Source organism: Erinaceus europaeus, chromosome 12, assembly GCF_950295315.1.
Source record: "Erinaceus europaeus chromosome 12, mEriEur2.1, whole genome shotgun sequence".
In the NCBI taxonomy this organism is placed as follows: Eukaryota; Metazoa; Chordata; class Mammalia; order Eulipotyphla; family Erinaceidae; genus Erinaceus; species Erinaceus europaeus.
The window spans coordinates 46,755,512-46,770,249 of NC_080173.1; the positions used below are offsets into that span (position 1 = coordinate 46,755,512).

A 14,738-nucleotide genomic window follows, 5' to 3' on the forward strand; every position below is an offset into this window, starting at 1 on the left:
TGGCTCAAAACAAGTGTTAAGTTTCTTGTCTGTGCTTATAATTGCAGCTGTCAGAAAAAGAAGGCTGACCTGCAGACCTAGCTTTCTCCCATCTAGGGAAGACCCAGCTGTGCTCGGTGTTCACCCCTTTGGGCTGGTGACTTCAGTACTAACCACATGCAACTTTCACCCTGCACTAGCTGGGGGTTTCCTCCCACCTGGGGTTCCACACACTTTAACTGGGTTCAGCAACAGCTCCGGGATGGCTTGTGTCCTTGCCAATGGGCCAGTCGGCAGTTCACACAGCACCCTTACCAAATCTGCCAGCCAGCTCATGATCCCCGCTCAGCACCAGCCACTCATGTAGATGTCCCAAATGACGAAAGGTTAGTCATCAGAGGCAGGGATGACAGAGGGAGGAGGAAGGCAATGTACCCAGGGCTGTGGGGGTTGAGGGGGAAGCCAAGAAGGGGCCAGGTGCACAGCAGTTTCCCCTGAAGTCATCTTCCTCCCTTCTAGAACAGTCATCTGGTTAATACCCACCAGTCTGGCTCTCCCATCGGCCTCATTCAGACCCTAGCAACAGTGACAGATAACATGCTTTAGCTATGGTGGTGACAAGCTAGTGGCCTTCTGCCACCCCCTGGGCAGCTCGTTCTCAGTCTGAGTCCTCTTTGTTCACTAGAGTTCCAGAGCTTTATTGAAAATAAATAGGCTCATGGAAAGAAAAGTGTGTTCCCAGACTGACAGTGCAACAGGAAAAAAAAAAAATCCTAATTTGCCCAAAGTTCCTCAGCTTTCTTCACAGGGAGTCACAGAACCCTTGGGCCCTGTTTACTTCTGTGCTGAGTTGTGCCAGACTTGAGCCTTCTGTCCCCACTTGGCCTCACCTCCAGCTCTGGCCCAGGGTATCCTCAAGCTGGGGCTGGAGAGGGAGAGGGGGGGTAGGGTTGGGGTAGGGGAGGGAGGGAAAGCTGGGGCCTGACCAGATGAAATCTGCTGCTTCCTCCGGTTTATCAAATAGCTGGCAGGAAGCACACCAGAAAGAAATTACTAACAAGGTAACAGCAAGCCTTTGGGGTCAGTGTTGAAACCTTTCCAGACCAAAAAGAACAGAGCTCCCTCCTGAGAAATGAAAAATGGTTGTCTAGAGCAGGGATGGGAGGTGGGTAAGGGAACATGCTTTTACTGCTACCAACAGGTTCCATCCCCCTAGGCTGGTAGGTACCTACACAACCTGCACAGGTGTTCAAGGCTTCCATATACATATATAATATTTTGCCTCCAGGGTTATTGCTGGGGCTTGGTGCCAGCACTACGAATCCACTACTTCTGGCTACCATTTTTTCCATTTTTTTTTATTGGCTAGGACAGAGAGAAATTGAGAGGGGAGGGGACATCAACAGACCTGCTTCACCCCTTGTGAAGTGACCCCCCCCTGCAGGTGGGGAGCAGGGGCTTGAACTAGGATCCTTGTGCAGATTCTTGCACTTCATACTGTGTGCTTAACATGGTGTGCCACCACCTGGCCCCCAAGGCCTCCATTTCCTTTGATGAACATAGGTCTATGCAATGGCTCTAAAAAACATCTCAGAAATGAGATGATTTACATCAGCCTCATATGATATCACAAAGGCAGGGCATGCAATGGTTAGCAGCAATGACACCAATCAAACCAGATGTGACTCCAATGCTGTCATTTATTAACTGTGCGACTTGGTGAATTAATTACTCTGAGACTATTTCCTTACTTATAAGATGGCATTAATAATATCTACTACTTCATAGCATTGTTGAGAGGACTAAAATAACGTGAAGTTGGGGCCAGGTGGTGGTGCACTTGATAAAGCACAATTGATACACTGTACAAGGACAGGCCTCCTAGCACTTGGGCCACTGCTTGCCCTGAGCCTGACTGCGGGGGTGGTTGGCCACAAGTCTGCTGCTGTGATAATCGACAGGACTCTGTGACATGGAACTGTGAAACAGGTGGAATGTGCACCTGCTACAATGGGGTAGCAGGGACCCAGAGTGTTAGATAAAGAGCAAGGTAATATCTATGGGCTTGTTTGCCCTGGAGAGAATTTCTCGGGTGGGTCTGCCCCATCCCTGTTGTCTCAGAACAGGAGAAGGAAAATGTAAGGGAGCTGTTTGCTCAGAGCAAAGATACTGGATGTGGGGGCAGACTGTGAGAGTGATAAGAAAAAGAACACGCTTCTCCTTTCCCCATTTTTTTTCTAAGTCTTCAAAGAGACCAGTGACTTCATTTATGTCCAGTGCTTTATTAAACATAAATAGCTTTATAAGGAGAGAAGATATGTATTCCCAGGCTGAGAGACAGTGCATGTATACATGTCATGAGAAAGAGATGTGTGAGGTCCCTGATCTGTGCTCTGAGTGGGCCAGGCTGGTGAAGCCTGGACCAACCAGTAAGGCAGATGAGGGTTCCTGTCCTGGGGGACTCACTGCTCCTGGGTGCCCCAGGAGATGTAGTCCGGCCGGGTGGCTGCATGGTATTCATCAATAAGCTGCTGCACTATCTCCCTGGATGTGTCCAGCTCATCGAAGTTCTCCTTGAAGATGTCCTCTTTGCGGAACTGCTCCAGGAAGGCCTCCCGCTTCCGCAGTTTGTCATACTGGCGACAGGTCCGCTCAAAGAGCTTGGGGTATACAGGAATCAGGGGTCACAAAGAACTTTGATAGATAAGCAGCAAGCAATATGGTGGGGCCAGGTGGTGGCACACTTGGTTGAGCATGACAGTGCACAAGGGCCTGGGGTTCAAGTCCCCGAGGAACCTCACAAGTGGTGTAAAGCAATGCTGCAAACATCTCTTTCCATTTCTATTTCCCCTCCCTCTCAATTTCACTATGTCTCTATCTAAAATAAAGAACATACTAAAAAAAAAAAAAAAAGGTACACTTTAAGAAAAAAGATCAACAATATGGCCCAGAAAGCCAGGGGACTAGGGCTATACTATCTCCACAGTCAAAATATCAGATGCAGGGAAGCAGAGAGATGAAGCAGATCAGGGATAAGGTTAGGAAAATACAAGGATGAATTGTGAGACTCACCGAGGAGATGCTGGTGTGGTTGGCCATCATGAGTCCACTGACCCGATGCGCCGAGGGCAGGTAGGGAGACTTTCTTGACAGTGCCACCTGGATGCTGGCTGGGCCCCAGGGGATGAAGTTGGCCAACTTCCTTTCCCGGATCCTTTGCAAGCTCTTGTGAACCTGGGGTGGACACAGCAGCAGTGGTAGCAGTCTCTCCTTTAGCCCTGTGGGGTCCAGACATGGCAAGGAGCCTCGCCTACCTGGGTGGGGTCCACTTCTCCCTGGATGATGTTGAGGATGGCGATATAGCAGTGGTTGGTCTGACGATCCCGGCCTGTGGACACCATCACATTCTTGGGCTGCAGCAGCCGCCTCATGACATCCAGGACCGTGGTCTTCCTCACACTTGCCACCTGAGGGACAGAAGCCAAGCCAGCACTCAGGACACAGTCCGGGGAGGAGTAGGCAGCACAAATCTGCCCTCAGATTGGGGGTGAGGTATGTTTCCTTTGGTGGGGGTGTGTGTCTCTAGATTCAGAACTAGACTGTGCGTCTGCTATGGGATCAGTTACTCAGTCTCAGAGGGCCTGCAGGAAGGAGGCGGCAGAGGACAGGAGGCCAGTGAGTAGCCACAGAGGGAGTGCAAGTCCATAGGTACAGAGTTTGGGGGTGCCAGAAGGCAGGGGTAGGGCTTGCCAGAGTCAGGGCCCATCCGGCCTGGAACAGTGAGGGCTGCTCTTACCGACTGGTCCGTGGTGAGGGGGGTGTAGCCGGTCATGAGGAAGTGGAGCCGTGGTGTGGGGATGAGCGAGGCGATGAGGCCAATGAGGTCGTTATTCATGTATCCAGGGTAGCGCAGGGTGGTGGTGCTGGCTGACATGATGGTGGACACCTGGGGGCAGGGAGACCATGTCACAGACCATGTTACTATATCCAAGGAGGATGGATTACAGTCTGAGTCCAGGTGTGAGGCTCACCAGCTGGTTGATCTGGGAGAAAGATGGGTTCTGGATGTGCAGGCGGTCTGTGGCGATCCTGTTCAAGGCTGTGTTGTCCAGCACTACCTGAGGCGACAGAGGGTAGCAGGTTTATGAGGATAGACAGAATAGGAGCTCTGCCCAATCCCGAACTCCTCTGAACTTCCTGGCCAGAAAGATCTGCCTAAAAGGGAACTGCACAGGACTGAGGTAAAAGAGGCTTCAAAATAAGACTTTTTATGTAAACCAAGGGTCTCATAAATGAGTGTACTGATATAAAGCTATGTCTCTGGCTCAACTTTTCTCTATTTTTTAGAATGAGAGCGGGAGGGAGAAAGAAAGAGCAAAGCACTACCCACCCCAGCATCTGTGGAGATCTTGCTGTCTCATGAAATGCCAGGGGTTGAACAGAACCCCATGCACACGCGGTGGGTGCTCTTCTGCTGACCTGTCTCCCTGGCTTCCAACATAGACTTTTATAAATGCATGAAAAGGGCCAAGGGGCTAGCATATGCTGTACTATTCTAGATTTACATACCTGAAAAGCCAAAGTACCAGGCTAAGTTCTCAGCACCACCATGTGCTAAAGTTGAGCACTGCTCTGGGGTGTGTGTGTGTGTGTGTGTGTGTGTGTGTGTGTTGTGAAAATATATACATACACACATTAGAAAATGATAGCTAGAGGGCTGGGGAGATAGTATAATGGTTCTGCAAAAGACTTTCATGCTCAATACTTGAGGCTCCAAGCTCTCAGGTTCAATCCCCAGCACCACCATATGCCAGAGCTGAGAAGGGCTTCGGTGTTTCTATTTCTTTATCTTAGTATCTCTTTTGGGAAGAAAAAAAAAGAAGATACCTAGAGGATAGCGCTAGTACACAGGACTTGCATGAGAGGGTTCCCAGGTTTGAACATCAGCATCACTAGTATGACTAGTAGACAGAGCTGAGGAATGCTCTGGTCAAATAAAATAAAATGCATGCAGATGATTATACAGAGAGAAGAGCTAGGTTGGGGAAAGCCAGAATTGTATGCTCACCACACAGTCTGCATTCTGCGTCAGCCTCTTGAGTGTGAGTAGTGAGTTGTAGGGTTGGACCACCACGTCACTCATCTCATCCTGGTTAGGGAACACTGAGTATGTCTGCACAAGCTTCTTGGGGTACCTGATGGGAATTTAAAGGAGAGGATTAGTGCAACAGATCAGAATTTAATATTGACCTCCTAACACTGTCATATATAGCAGTTAATCTGGGTGGGAAATTGGGATGGTGCCATAGGATCAGCAGAGAAAGGAGTATTGACTTTTTTTTTTAATGGTGAAGTTATCTTTTTTAAAATTAATTTTTGTGAGAAGAGAAAGGGAGACAGAGAGTGAAAGAGAAGGGGCCAGGTGGTAGAGCACCTGGTTGAGCACACATGACAGCACGCAAGGACCCAAGTTTGAGTCCCTGGTTCCTACCTGCTGGGGGAAAGCTTCACGAGTGGCGAAGCAGTGTTGCAGGCGTCTCTCTGTCTCCCTCCCTGCCTCCCTCCCTCCCTTTCTTTCTTTTTTGCCTCCAGGGTTATTGCTGGGCTCAGTGCCTGCACCATGAATCCACTGCTCCTGGAGGCCGTATTTTCCAATTTTGTTGTCCTTATTGTTATTTCTTTGCCATTGATGTTGTTGTTGGACAAGACAGAGAGAAATGGAGAGAGGAGGGGAGACAGAAAGAAGAGATAGACACCTGCAGACCTGCTTCACCACCTGTGAAGCGACCCCCCTGCAGGTGGGAGAGCTGGGGGCTCAAATCAGGATCCTTTCGCCGGTCCTTGCGCTTAACCTGCTGCCCTACCACCCAAGCCCCCTTCTCCCTCCCTTTCTATCACCCCTTTTTATCTCAATTTCTGGTGGTCTCTACCCAATAAATAAATAAAATAAAATAATTTTAAAGAGAGAGAGAGATGGAAAGAGAGAGCCACCTGCAGCCCTGCTTCACTACTTATGAAGCTTTCCCTCTGCAGGTGGGGATCAGGGGCTTGAACCTGGGTCCTTGCACACTGCAATACATGCACTCAATCAGGTGTGCTACCGCCTGGCCCAAGTACTGACGTTTTGAAGTCTATAATCCTTAAGGGGGGAGAAGCAGAAAGACATTTTATGATTTTGTTTATCTCGAGACAGTCATACCCTAGAGCCCAAATTTTAGGATCTTCACCTTGGGTCTAAATTCTAGGCTTCAAGGGGTGGGAAACAAGTATAATTGTTATGTAAAAGACTTCTATGACTGAGGCTCTGAAGTGCCAGGTTCAATCCCCAGCACCACCAAAGGCCAAGCTGAGCAGTGCTCTGGTGAAAATAAATTTTAGGCTTCAGATTCAAATACTGGGAAAATGACTGGCTTCTGGGTCACTGTCCCTTAATTTTCCTCACTACAAGAAAGAACAGAGGGCTTTCAGTCACTTGGAAAAACCAAGTCCTTCCAGCTCCTCAAAACAGACTTACCTGTCATTCAGTCGTTCTAAGAGGTAGGAGCCCAGGCCAGAGCCTGTCCCCCCAGCAATAGAGTGACATAGCACAAAGCCCTGTGTGGAGAAGAGAGAGTCAGTGTCCAGGCATCTAATAACAGAATTAAAAACTGGAGACATTCTACAAAATATTAAGACTCCTCTCCCCCCCTTTTTTTGTAAACTATTTTATTTGATAGACAACCAGAAATTGAGAGGAAGGGGAGATAGAGAGGGAGAGAGACAGACCCCTACAGCACTGCTTCACTACTTGTGAAGCTTCTCCCCTGAAGGTGGGGACTGGGGCTTGAACCTGGGTCCTTGCACATTGTAACATGTGCACTCAACCAGGTGTACCAAGACCCAGCCCCCAGACTCCTATTTTCTTATTACCTCCCTCTATTGCCATCCCCTATCAATATAGCTTAAGAGGCTTTGCCTTGTGTCTACCAAGGTCCAGTGGTTTCTGTCCTGTACAAAGCGTACATGGGTGGGCCTTATAGGATGGGCATCTAGTAAGCAGTGGGCCCTATAGGATGGGCATCTAGTAAGCAGTGGGCCTTATAGGATGGGCATCTAATAAGCAGTGGGCCTTATAGGATGGGCATCTAATAAGTAGTGGCCCTTATAGGATGGACATCTAGTAAGCAGTGGGCCTTATAGGATGGGCATCTAGTAAGCAGTGGGCCTTATAGGATGGGCATCTAGTAAGCAGTGGGCCTTATAGAATGGGCATCTAGTAAGCAGTGGGCCTTATAGGATGGGCATCTAGTAAGCAGTGGGCCTTATAGGATGGGCATCTAGTAAGCAGTGGGCCTTATAGGATGGGCATCTATAAGGTGCTGCTAAATCTTTTGTGTCAGTTCGTACCAGCATTCCTGAGGCACTCACCTCTAGACTGTCACTGCCATCTGCCTCTCGGTCTATGATGTCAAAAATGTCCTCATGGATCTTCTCTCCCTAGGCAGATATGAAGGTCAGAGTGGGACATCTGCCTACTTTTGATTCACATTGTGGTAGTATAGCACAGTGGTTAGGAGCAGGCATTCTATATTCAGATTGCCTGGGTTCATAGAGTGGCTCAGGTTTTACTAGTAGGTTGACTCTAGGTAGGTTACTTAATGTCTCTATACTTCAGTCTTCACATCTGTTTAAGGAATGCAGTAATAAATGTCTATAGGCCGCCTGGGAGATGGTTCAGGGATAGTGTTGGACTCTCAAGCCACCAGGTCCTAAGTTCAATCCCCAAACCTGCATGTGCCAAAGTGATGCTCTGGTTCTCTCTCCTCTTCCTCATTAACAAATACATTTTAAAAAATATTTATTTTATTTTAGTGAAAGAATGAAACAGAGAAAAATAGAGACCAGAGCACTGCTCAGCTCTGGTTTATGGTAGCATTGGGGATTGAACCCAGGACCTTGAACCCTCAGGCACAAATGCCTTTTGCTTAACCTTGCTGTCTTCCCAACCCAATAAATCATCTTTGAAAAATCAGAAAATACCCCACACACATATGGACATCTAATCTTTGATAAGGGGGCCCAAAGTATTAAATGGAGGAAGGAAGCTCTCTTCAATAAATGGTGCTGAGAAAACTGGATTGAAGCATGCAAAAGAATGAAACTGAACTACTTTATCTCACCAGAAACAAAAGTCAACTCCAAATGGATCAAGGACCTGGATGTTAGATCAGAAACTATCAAACACTTAGAGAAAAATATTGGTGGAACATTTTCCCACCTAAACCTCAAGGACATCTTTGATGATTCAAACCCAATTGCAAGGAAGACTAAAACAATAACAAACCAATGGAACTACATCAAATTGAAAAGCTTCTGCACAGCCAAAGAAACCAACACACAAACAAAGAGACCCCTCACAGAATGGGAGAAGATTTTCACATGCCAGACATCAGACAAGAGACTAATAACCAAAATATCCACAGAGCTTAGCAAACTTAGCAACAAAAAAGCAAATGACCCCATCCAAAAATGGGCAGAGGATATGAACAGAACATTCACTACAGAAGAGATCCAAAAGGCTAACAAGGGAGTCGGGCTATAGCGCAGCAGGTTAAGCGCAGGTGGCGCAAAGCACAAGGACTGGCATAAGGATCCCGGTTCGAACCCCGGCTCCCCACCTGCAGGGGAGTCGCTTCACAGGCGGTGAAGCAGGTCTGCAGGTGTCTATCTTTCTCTCCTCCTCTCTGTCTTCCCCTCCTCTCTCCATTTCTCTCTGTCCTATCCAACAACGACAACAACAATAATAACTACAACAATAAAACAACAAGGGCAACCAAAAGGCTAACAAACACATGAAAAATTGCTCCAGGTCACTGATTGTCAGAGAAATGCAAATAAAGACAACATTGAGATACCACCTCACCCCTGTGAGAATGGCATACATCAAAAAGGACAGCAGCAACAACGGCTGGAGAGGCTGTGGGAACAAAGGTACTCTTCTGCACTGCTGGTGGGAATGTAAATTAGTCCCACCTCTGTGGAGAGCAGTCTGGAGAACTCTCACAAGGCTAGACACGGACCTTTCATATGGCCCAGTAATTCCTCTCCTAGGGATATACCCCAAGCATTCCGTAACACCCAACCAAAAAGATATGTGTACACCTATGTTCATAGCAACACAATTCGTAATAGCTAAAACCTGGAAGCAACCCAGGTGCCTAACAACAGATGAATGGCTGAGAAATCTGTGGTATATGTACACAATGGAATATTATGCAGCTATAAAGAACAATGAACACCCCTTCTCTGACCCACCTTGGATGAAACTAGAAGGAATTATGTTAAGTGAACTAAGTCAGAAAGAGAAAGATGAGTATGGGATGATCCCACTCATAAACAGAAGTTGAGAAAGAAGAACAGAAAGGGAAACTCAAAGCAGAATTTGACTGAATGTGGAGTTCTCACACTCAGTGTGAGTGTGGATTACTTTGGGCAACAAAGTAAAAATCTCTGGGCTGAGGGTGAGGATGGATGTTCGGCTTCACTGGGGGGTGGGGCGGGGAATGGAACGGGACACAGTCCCGTTTATGGTGTTTATGTACACTCCTATTAATTTGTAGTTATATAAATCACTATTTAATTAATATGAGACGGGAAAAATTTATTGAACGTCTCAAACTTTTTAATGCACAGACCACAGGCCGAGTATTTTAAATGTTGACTCTCTAAAAAGCTTAGACCAGGGAGAACAGAAGCAACTGGTGGCATTACTCCATAAGACACAGCTATATACCAATAATGTCAAAGGACATAAGTTACAGTGATGTTATGTATGATACAGAAAACCCTAACAAAGGAATTTTCAAAGTTAACCCAATTGCCAAATAATTTGATTACAGCAATAACTATCTATTGCCTTCTTAAACCCTAAGATAGCAGGAACCTCCCACTTCCTCTATAGAGCCTGTATTTTCCCCTGTTCTGGAACCTCTAAGTTGGGGCTCACTTTCCTGCATGCTTCTCTCAATTCATACCAAATGATATTGCATCCAGTGATCTCAACCTAATCAACACAATCTCAACACAATCAACACCTCGGCATGTTTCACTTCAGACTGTGTCCAGAGACGTCAGGCATGAAATGTCGACTCTTCAGCCTCATTATTCGGTTAAGACCTTTCCTTTCATTGGATCTCTAATTCCATTTCAGGTGGTTCACTTCCTAACAAAGTCCCAAAACCTAGATATAGACCAGGTCCCATGAGATAGGACATATGTTCACATGTATCCATAATTTAGGGCAAAATATATACCTGAAAGGAAAAGTGCACTAATAGTCTGCAGTGAGTCAGCATATGCAGCAAGCAAGTAGAAAGACCTAAAAAGGCTCCATAAAGTTCCTGATGAAATAGCGTCTACTTAGAAGTAGATAACCTCCTCACTTACCTATTACACTTCCCTTAGTCACTCCAAAGCTAACCTTATCAAAGTAAGGGTTGCAAAAGCTGAATAAGGGCAAGAAACTGGCATACTTTAACGATGACTCTTTAGTCACTATCAAGCCACCCCATCAGCTGGGGCCCTAGTTGGAGAGTCCTGAGATTACCAAACAGATAAGATGGGCCTAGAACTTGAATAACTCCCTCTCCATTGTTACTGGTCATCTCTATCAAGAACAACACAATAGACCCCTTTGTGGGCCCCCCCTAGGACCTTGCCCTCAACACGGATCAACCACGGTAGACAATGTTCCATCCTCTGAAGGGAGGCTGGACAACATACTCTATCTTCCACCTGAGGAAGATGGGTTCTGAAATTGGGGCAGCTTGGAACATTCCTACTCATGACAACAGAATGTGAGCTCAGATCTACAAGGATGCAGAGGTCACATACGCTCCTAAGTTGAATATGGGTCCCAGATCACATCAAATCGATGGGGTTTATAGTCAACAATATTTATATACTTTTCCCATATTTGGGAGCTACTCTCTTCTCTGATCCAGCTTTCTGGTCCTTCTTCCAGCCATGATATCATCTCCCCAGACAGTAACATGGGGTCCACCTACATATCAGATGTCAGGCTCAGAAAAACAAAACAAAACAAAAAACCCAGGAGTATAGCCACAGGCCTTTTGGAATAAACCTAAAATAGGCCTACTAACTATCTACAAAATGGAGACCCACAAATCTTCACCTGCACTAATCCAGCCTTTAGCTTCATGCTTAGTCAACAGTCTGTTTGGCTTTATATATTAACTCTTCTTTCAGCCACCAGGTTCCAGATGCTACCATGATGCCAACCGGACTTCCCTGGGCAGACTACCCCACCAATATTTCCTGGAGCCCCGCTTCCCCAGAGCCCCTCCCCACTAGGGAAAAAGAGAGACAGGCTAGTAGTATGGATCGACCTGTCAACGTCCATGTTCAACAGGGAAACAATTACAGAAGCCAGACCTTCCACCTTCTGCATCCCATAATGACCCTGTGTCCATACTCTCAGAGGAATAAAGAATAGGAAAGCTATCAGGGGAGGGGATGGGATACGGAGTTCTGGTGGTGGGAATTGTGTGGAGTTGTACTCCTCTTATCCTATGGTTCTTGTCAGTGTTTCCTTTTTATAAATAAAAATTTAAAAAAAATTAGAAAACAGGGAGTCGTGTGGTAGTGCAGCAGGTTAAGTGCAGGTGGTGCAAAGTGCAAGGACCAGTGTAAGGATCCCGGTTTGAGCCCCCGGCTCCCTATCTGCAGGGTAGTTGCTTTACAGGCAGTGAAGCAGGTCTGTAAGTGTCTATCTTTCTCTCCCCCTCCGTCTTCCCTTCTTCTCTCCATTCTCTCTATCCTATCCAACAATGATGACATCAATAACAACAATAATAACTACAACAATAAAACAAGGGCAACAAAAGGGAATAAATAAACAAATATTTTTTAAAAATTAGAAAATAAAGGCCTACAGAAAATACAGTTTCGGGAGTTGGGAGGTAGCGTAGCGGGTTAAGCACATGTGGCGGCAAAGCGCAAGGACCGGTGTAAGAATCCCGGTTCCAGCCCCCAGCTCCCCACCTGCAGGGGAGTCGCTTCACAGGCGGTGAAGCAGGTCTGCAGGTGTCTATCTTTCTCTCCCCGTCTTCCCCTTCTCTCCATTTCTCTCTGTCCTATCTAACAATGACGACATCAATAACAACAATAACTACAACAACAGTAAAAAAACAAGGGCAACAAAAGGGAAAATAAATATTAAAAAAGAAAAAAGAAAAAGAAAATATAGGTTCACAGACTCTTAAATAAAGTCCTTGGTGCTCCTTCTGTTTTGGGCCTCAAATATTTCAGATCCTAGAAAGTCAGCATGATAAATACAGTGAATGTAAAGTATAATTCCAGTAGGCATTCAAAGTATTAGACAAATACATTAATGTGTCTGTAATAAAAGTAGGAGTAACAAAATGCCAGAAACTTAAAATAGCCCATCTCTACTAAGAGTTGCTTTTGTTGCTAAATGAATTATAAATTATCTTCTGGTTTCAGAAGTTTCTGTGTTTTGGAAAGGCAAATAAAAAGATATAAACTTACAGTATCTACTTCTAGGGTTACAGAGAAGTTTCAATATATATACAGCAGGGGTCAGGCGGTAGTGCAGCGGGTTAAGTGCACGTGGAGCAAAGTGCAAGGCCCAGCATAAGGATGCCAATTCGAGCCCCCAGGGCCCCAACTGCAGGGGATTTGATTTACAGGCTGTGAAGGAGGTCTGCTGGTATCTATCTTTCTCTCCCTTCTGTCTTCCCCTCCTCTCTCCATTTTCTCTGTCCTATCCAACAATGATGATGTCAGTAACAGCAACAATAACCACAATAACGATAAAAAACAAGGGCAACAAAAAAGGAAAACAATAGCCTCCAGTAGCAATGGATTCGTGGTGCAGGCATAGACTCCCAGCAATAACCCTGGAGGCAAAAAAATAAATACACAGCATTTAGCCAGGTTGTATAGCCTGGCAAACAGCATGAACTAGTACAGTCTCTTATTTTACTTATTGGATAGAGATGAGAGAAGTCGAGAGGGAAGGGGGAGACAGAGAGGAGAGACACTTTCAGCATTGCTTCACTGCTTGCAAAACTCCCTCCTGCAGGAGCGGATGGAGTCTTGAACCATGGCCTTACGATTTATAACATGTGCTCTCACCAAGTGCATCACTGCTCAATCCCTTGTTTTTCTCTTTTTTCTTTTTTTAAAATTTTAAAAAATATTTATTTATTTTATTTTATTTATTCCCTTTTGTTGCCCTTGCTGTTTTTTTTTTAATTGTTGTAGTTATTATTGTTGTTGTCGTTGTTGGATAGGACAGAGAGAAATGGAGAGAGGAGGGGAAGACAGAGAGGAGGAGAGAAAGATAGACACCTGCAGACCTTCTTCACCTCCTGTGAAGCGACTCCCCTGCAGGTGGGGAGCCAGGGCTCGAACCGCGATCCTTACGCCGGTCCTTGTGCTTTGCGCCACCTGCGCTTAACCCGCTGCGCTACAGCCCGACTCCCGTCTTTCTCTTTTTTAAGCATATAAAGTTTGGTGAACCAAACTTGACACCTTACAGATTCAAGTCCTGCATTTTACCCATTGCACCATCTCCCTGGTTGTGCTTGTATAGTCTCTTAAGACTATTACACAGTTGAATTAGAAAACAGAACTCCCCTCAGACACGACTTTTTCTGGCACTCTTACATCCATAACCTGGTTTCATCTCTCTCTTGGAAGTCATCGGATCTGGTCATATAAAGGACCTTCATAGGAAGGGAAATGTGAGTCCTTCCAGGCAATAGCAAATAACCTGGGAGAATCCGCTGGCCCAGTTGTTCCCAGCCCCTCCTCCGTGCTCTGAAAGGTAGATGTTCTCTGGGTTGTAGAGCTTGGCATAGGGGGAGTTGAGGATGGAGTGGATCACTCGGGGCTCCAGATCCAGCAGCACAGCTCTGGGGATGTAGTGCTCATCGTCTGCCTGTAAGGAAGTGGGGGATTCAGAAGAGCACCCTATTAGCTAGGGCCTGCCCAGCCCTCCACCCTTCCTGTTCTGACTTCTGTCTGCCCTCCCTCCTGGAGCCGGCAGCCCCGGCCCCTCTGCCCAGTCAATCTCACAGTGCCAGGCGGTCATCCTTCCCTTTGGGGTTCCCGGGACAGTGGTGCCCTGGGTAAGTCGCTGGGGGAACCTGGTAGAAAAAGACGTCCTTGCGGTCGGTGCCCTCGGTGGCGAACTCCTCGACGATGCCCTCGGGGCTGATACCATGCTCGGCGCACAGCTGTTTCCAGAACTCGAACCCAACTGGAATCCGGAGAGAAAGAGGATATCAAGGTCTGGGCAGGTTCCCGCTAGATGGGGCCTAGGTCCGGGGTAGTAAGTCAAGCTCTAGGAGCCGCCCGTGTCTGGGGAAAAGGGCTGGATGCCAGCAAGTGCGCAGGGGACGGCCCCTGAGGGCTGCAGCACAGAGCAAGCGGGTTAGAGCTGTCCCCCTGTGGGAAAGGCAGAGGGAGTCCAGGACCCCACAGCAACAGCCCATAGAACCTAAAGAACCTGGCTAGTCGAGGGTCCCAAGGTTCGCTCACTCTGATTGCCGCACTGGCCCAACTGCAGGGTGATGATTTCTCGCGGCATCGCTCCCCAACACCGGCGTCGCAGCAGCTCCCGCCAGCAAACCCGCGGGTCACCAGCCCGCCCACCGCACTACGCAGGCGCCGAACAACTCGCTCCGCCCACGAACTTTCTCCGCTCCAATGAGGACTGAGTTCTGGCAAGG

At 47.0% G+C, this 14,738-nt stretch overlaps 1 protein-coding gene across 1 annotated transcript; it reads right to left on the reverse strand.

The window, feature by feature from the left end:
• Nucleotides 1-1,665: 1,665 nt before the first annotated feature.
• On the reverse strand, nucleotides 1,666-14,699 carry TUBG1 (tubulin gamma 1). The gene is made up of 11 exons (XM_007535014.2): nucleotides 14,548-14,699; nucleotides 14,154-14,266; nucleotides 13,778-13,945; nucleotides 7,387-7,455; nucleotides 6,494-6,573; nucleotides 5,048-5,174; nucleotides 4,011-4,097; nucleotides 3,776-3,925; nucleotides 3,294-3,446; nucleotides 3,052-3,213; nucleotides 1,666-2,639 (listed from the first exon to the last, which is right to left on the reverse strand). Exons 1-11 carry the CDS (start codon nucleotides 14,594-14,596, stop codon nucleotides 2,442-2,444), a joined length of 1,356 nt encoding a protein of 451 aa, XP_007535076.1. The 5' UTR covers nucleotides 14,597-14,699; the 3' UTR covers nucleotides 1,666-2,441.
• Between the last annotated feature and the right edge of the window lie 39 nt (nucleotides 14,700-14,738).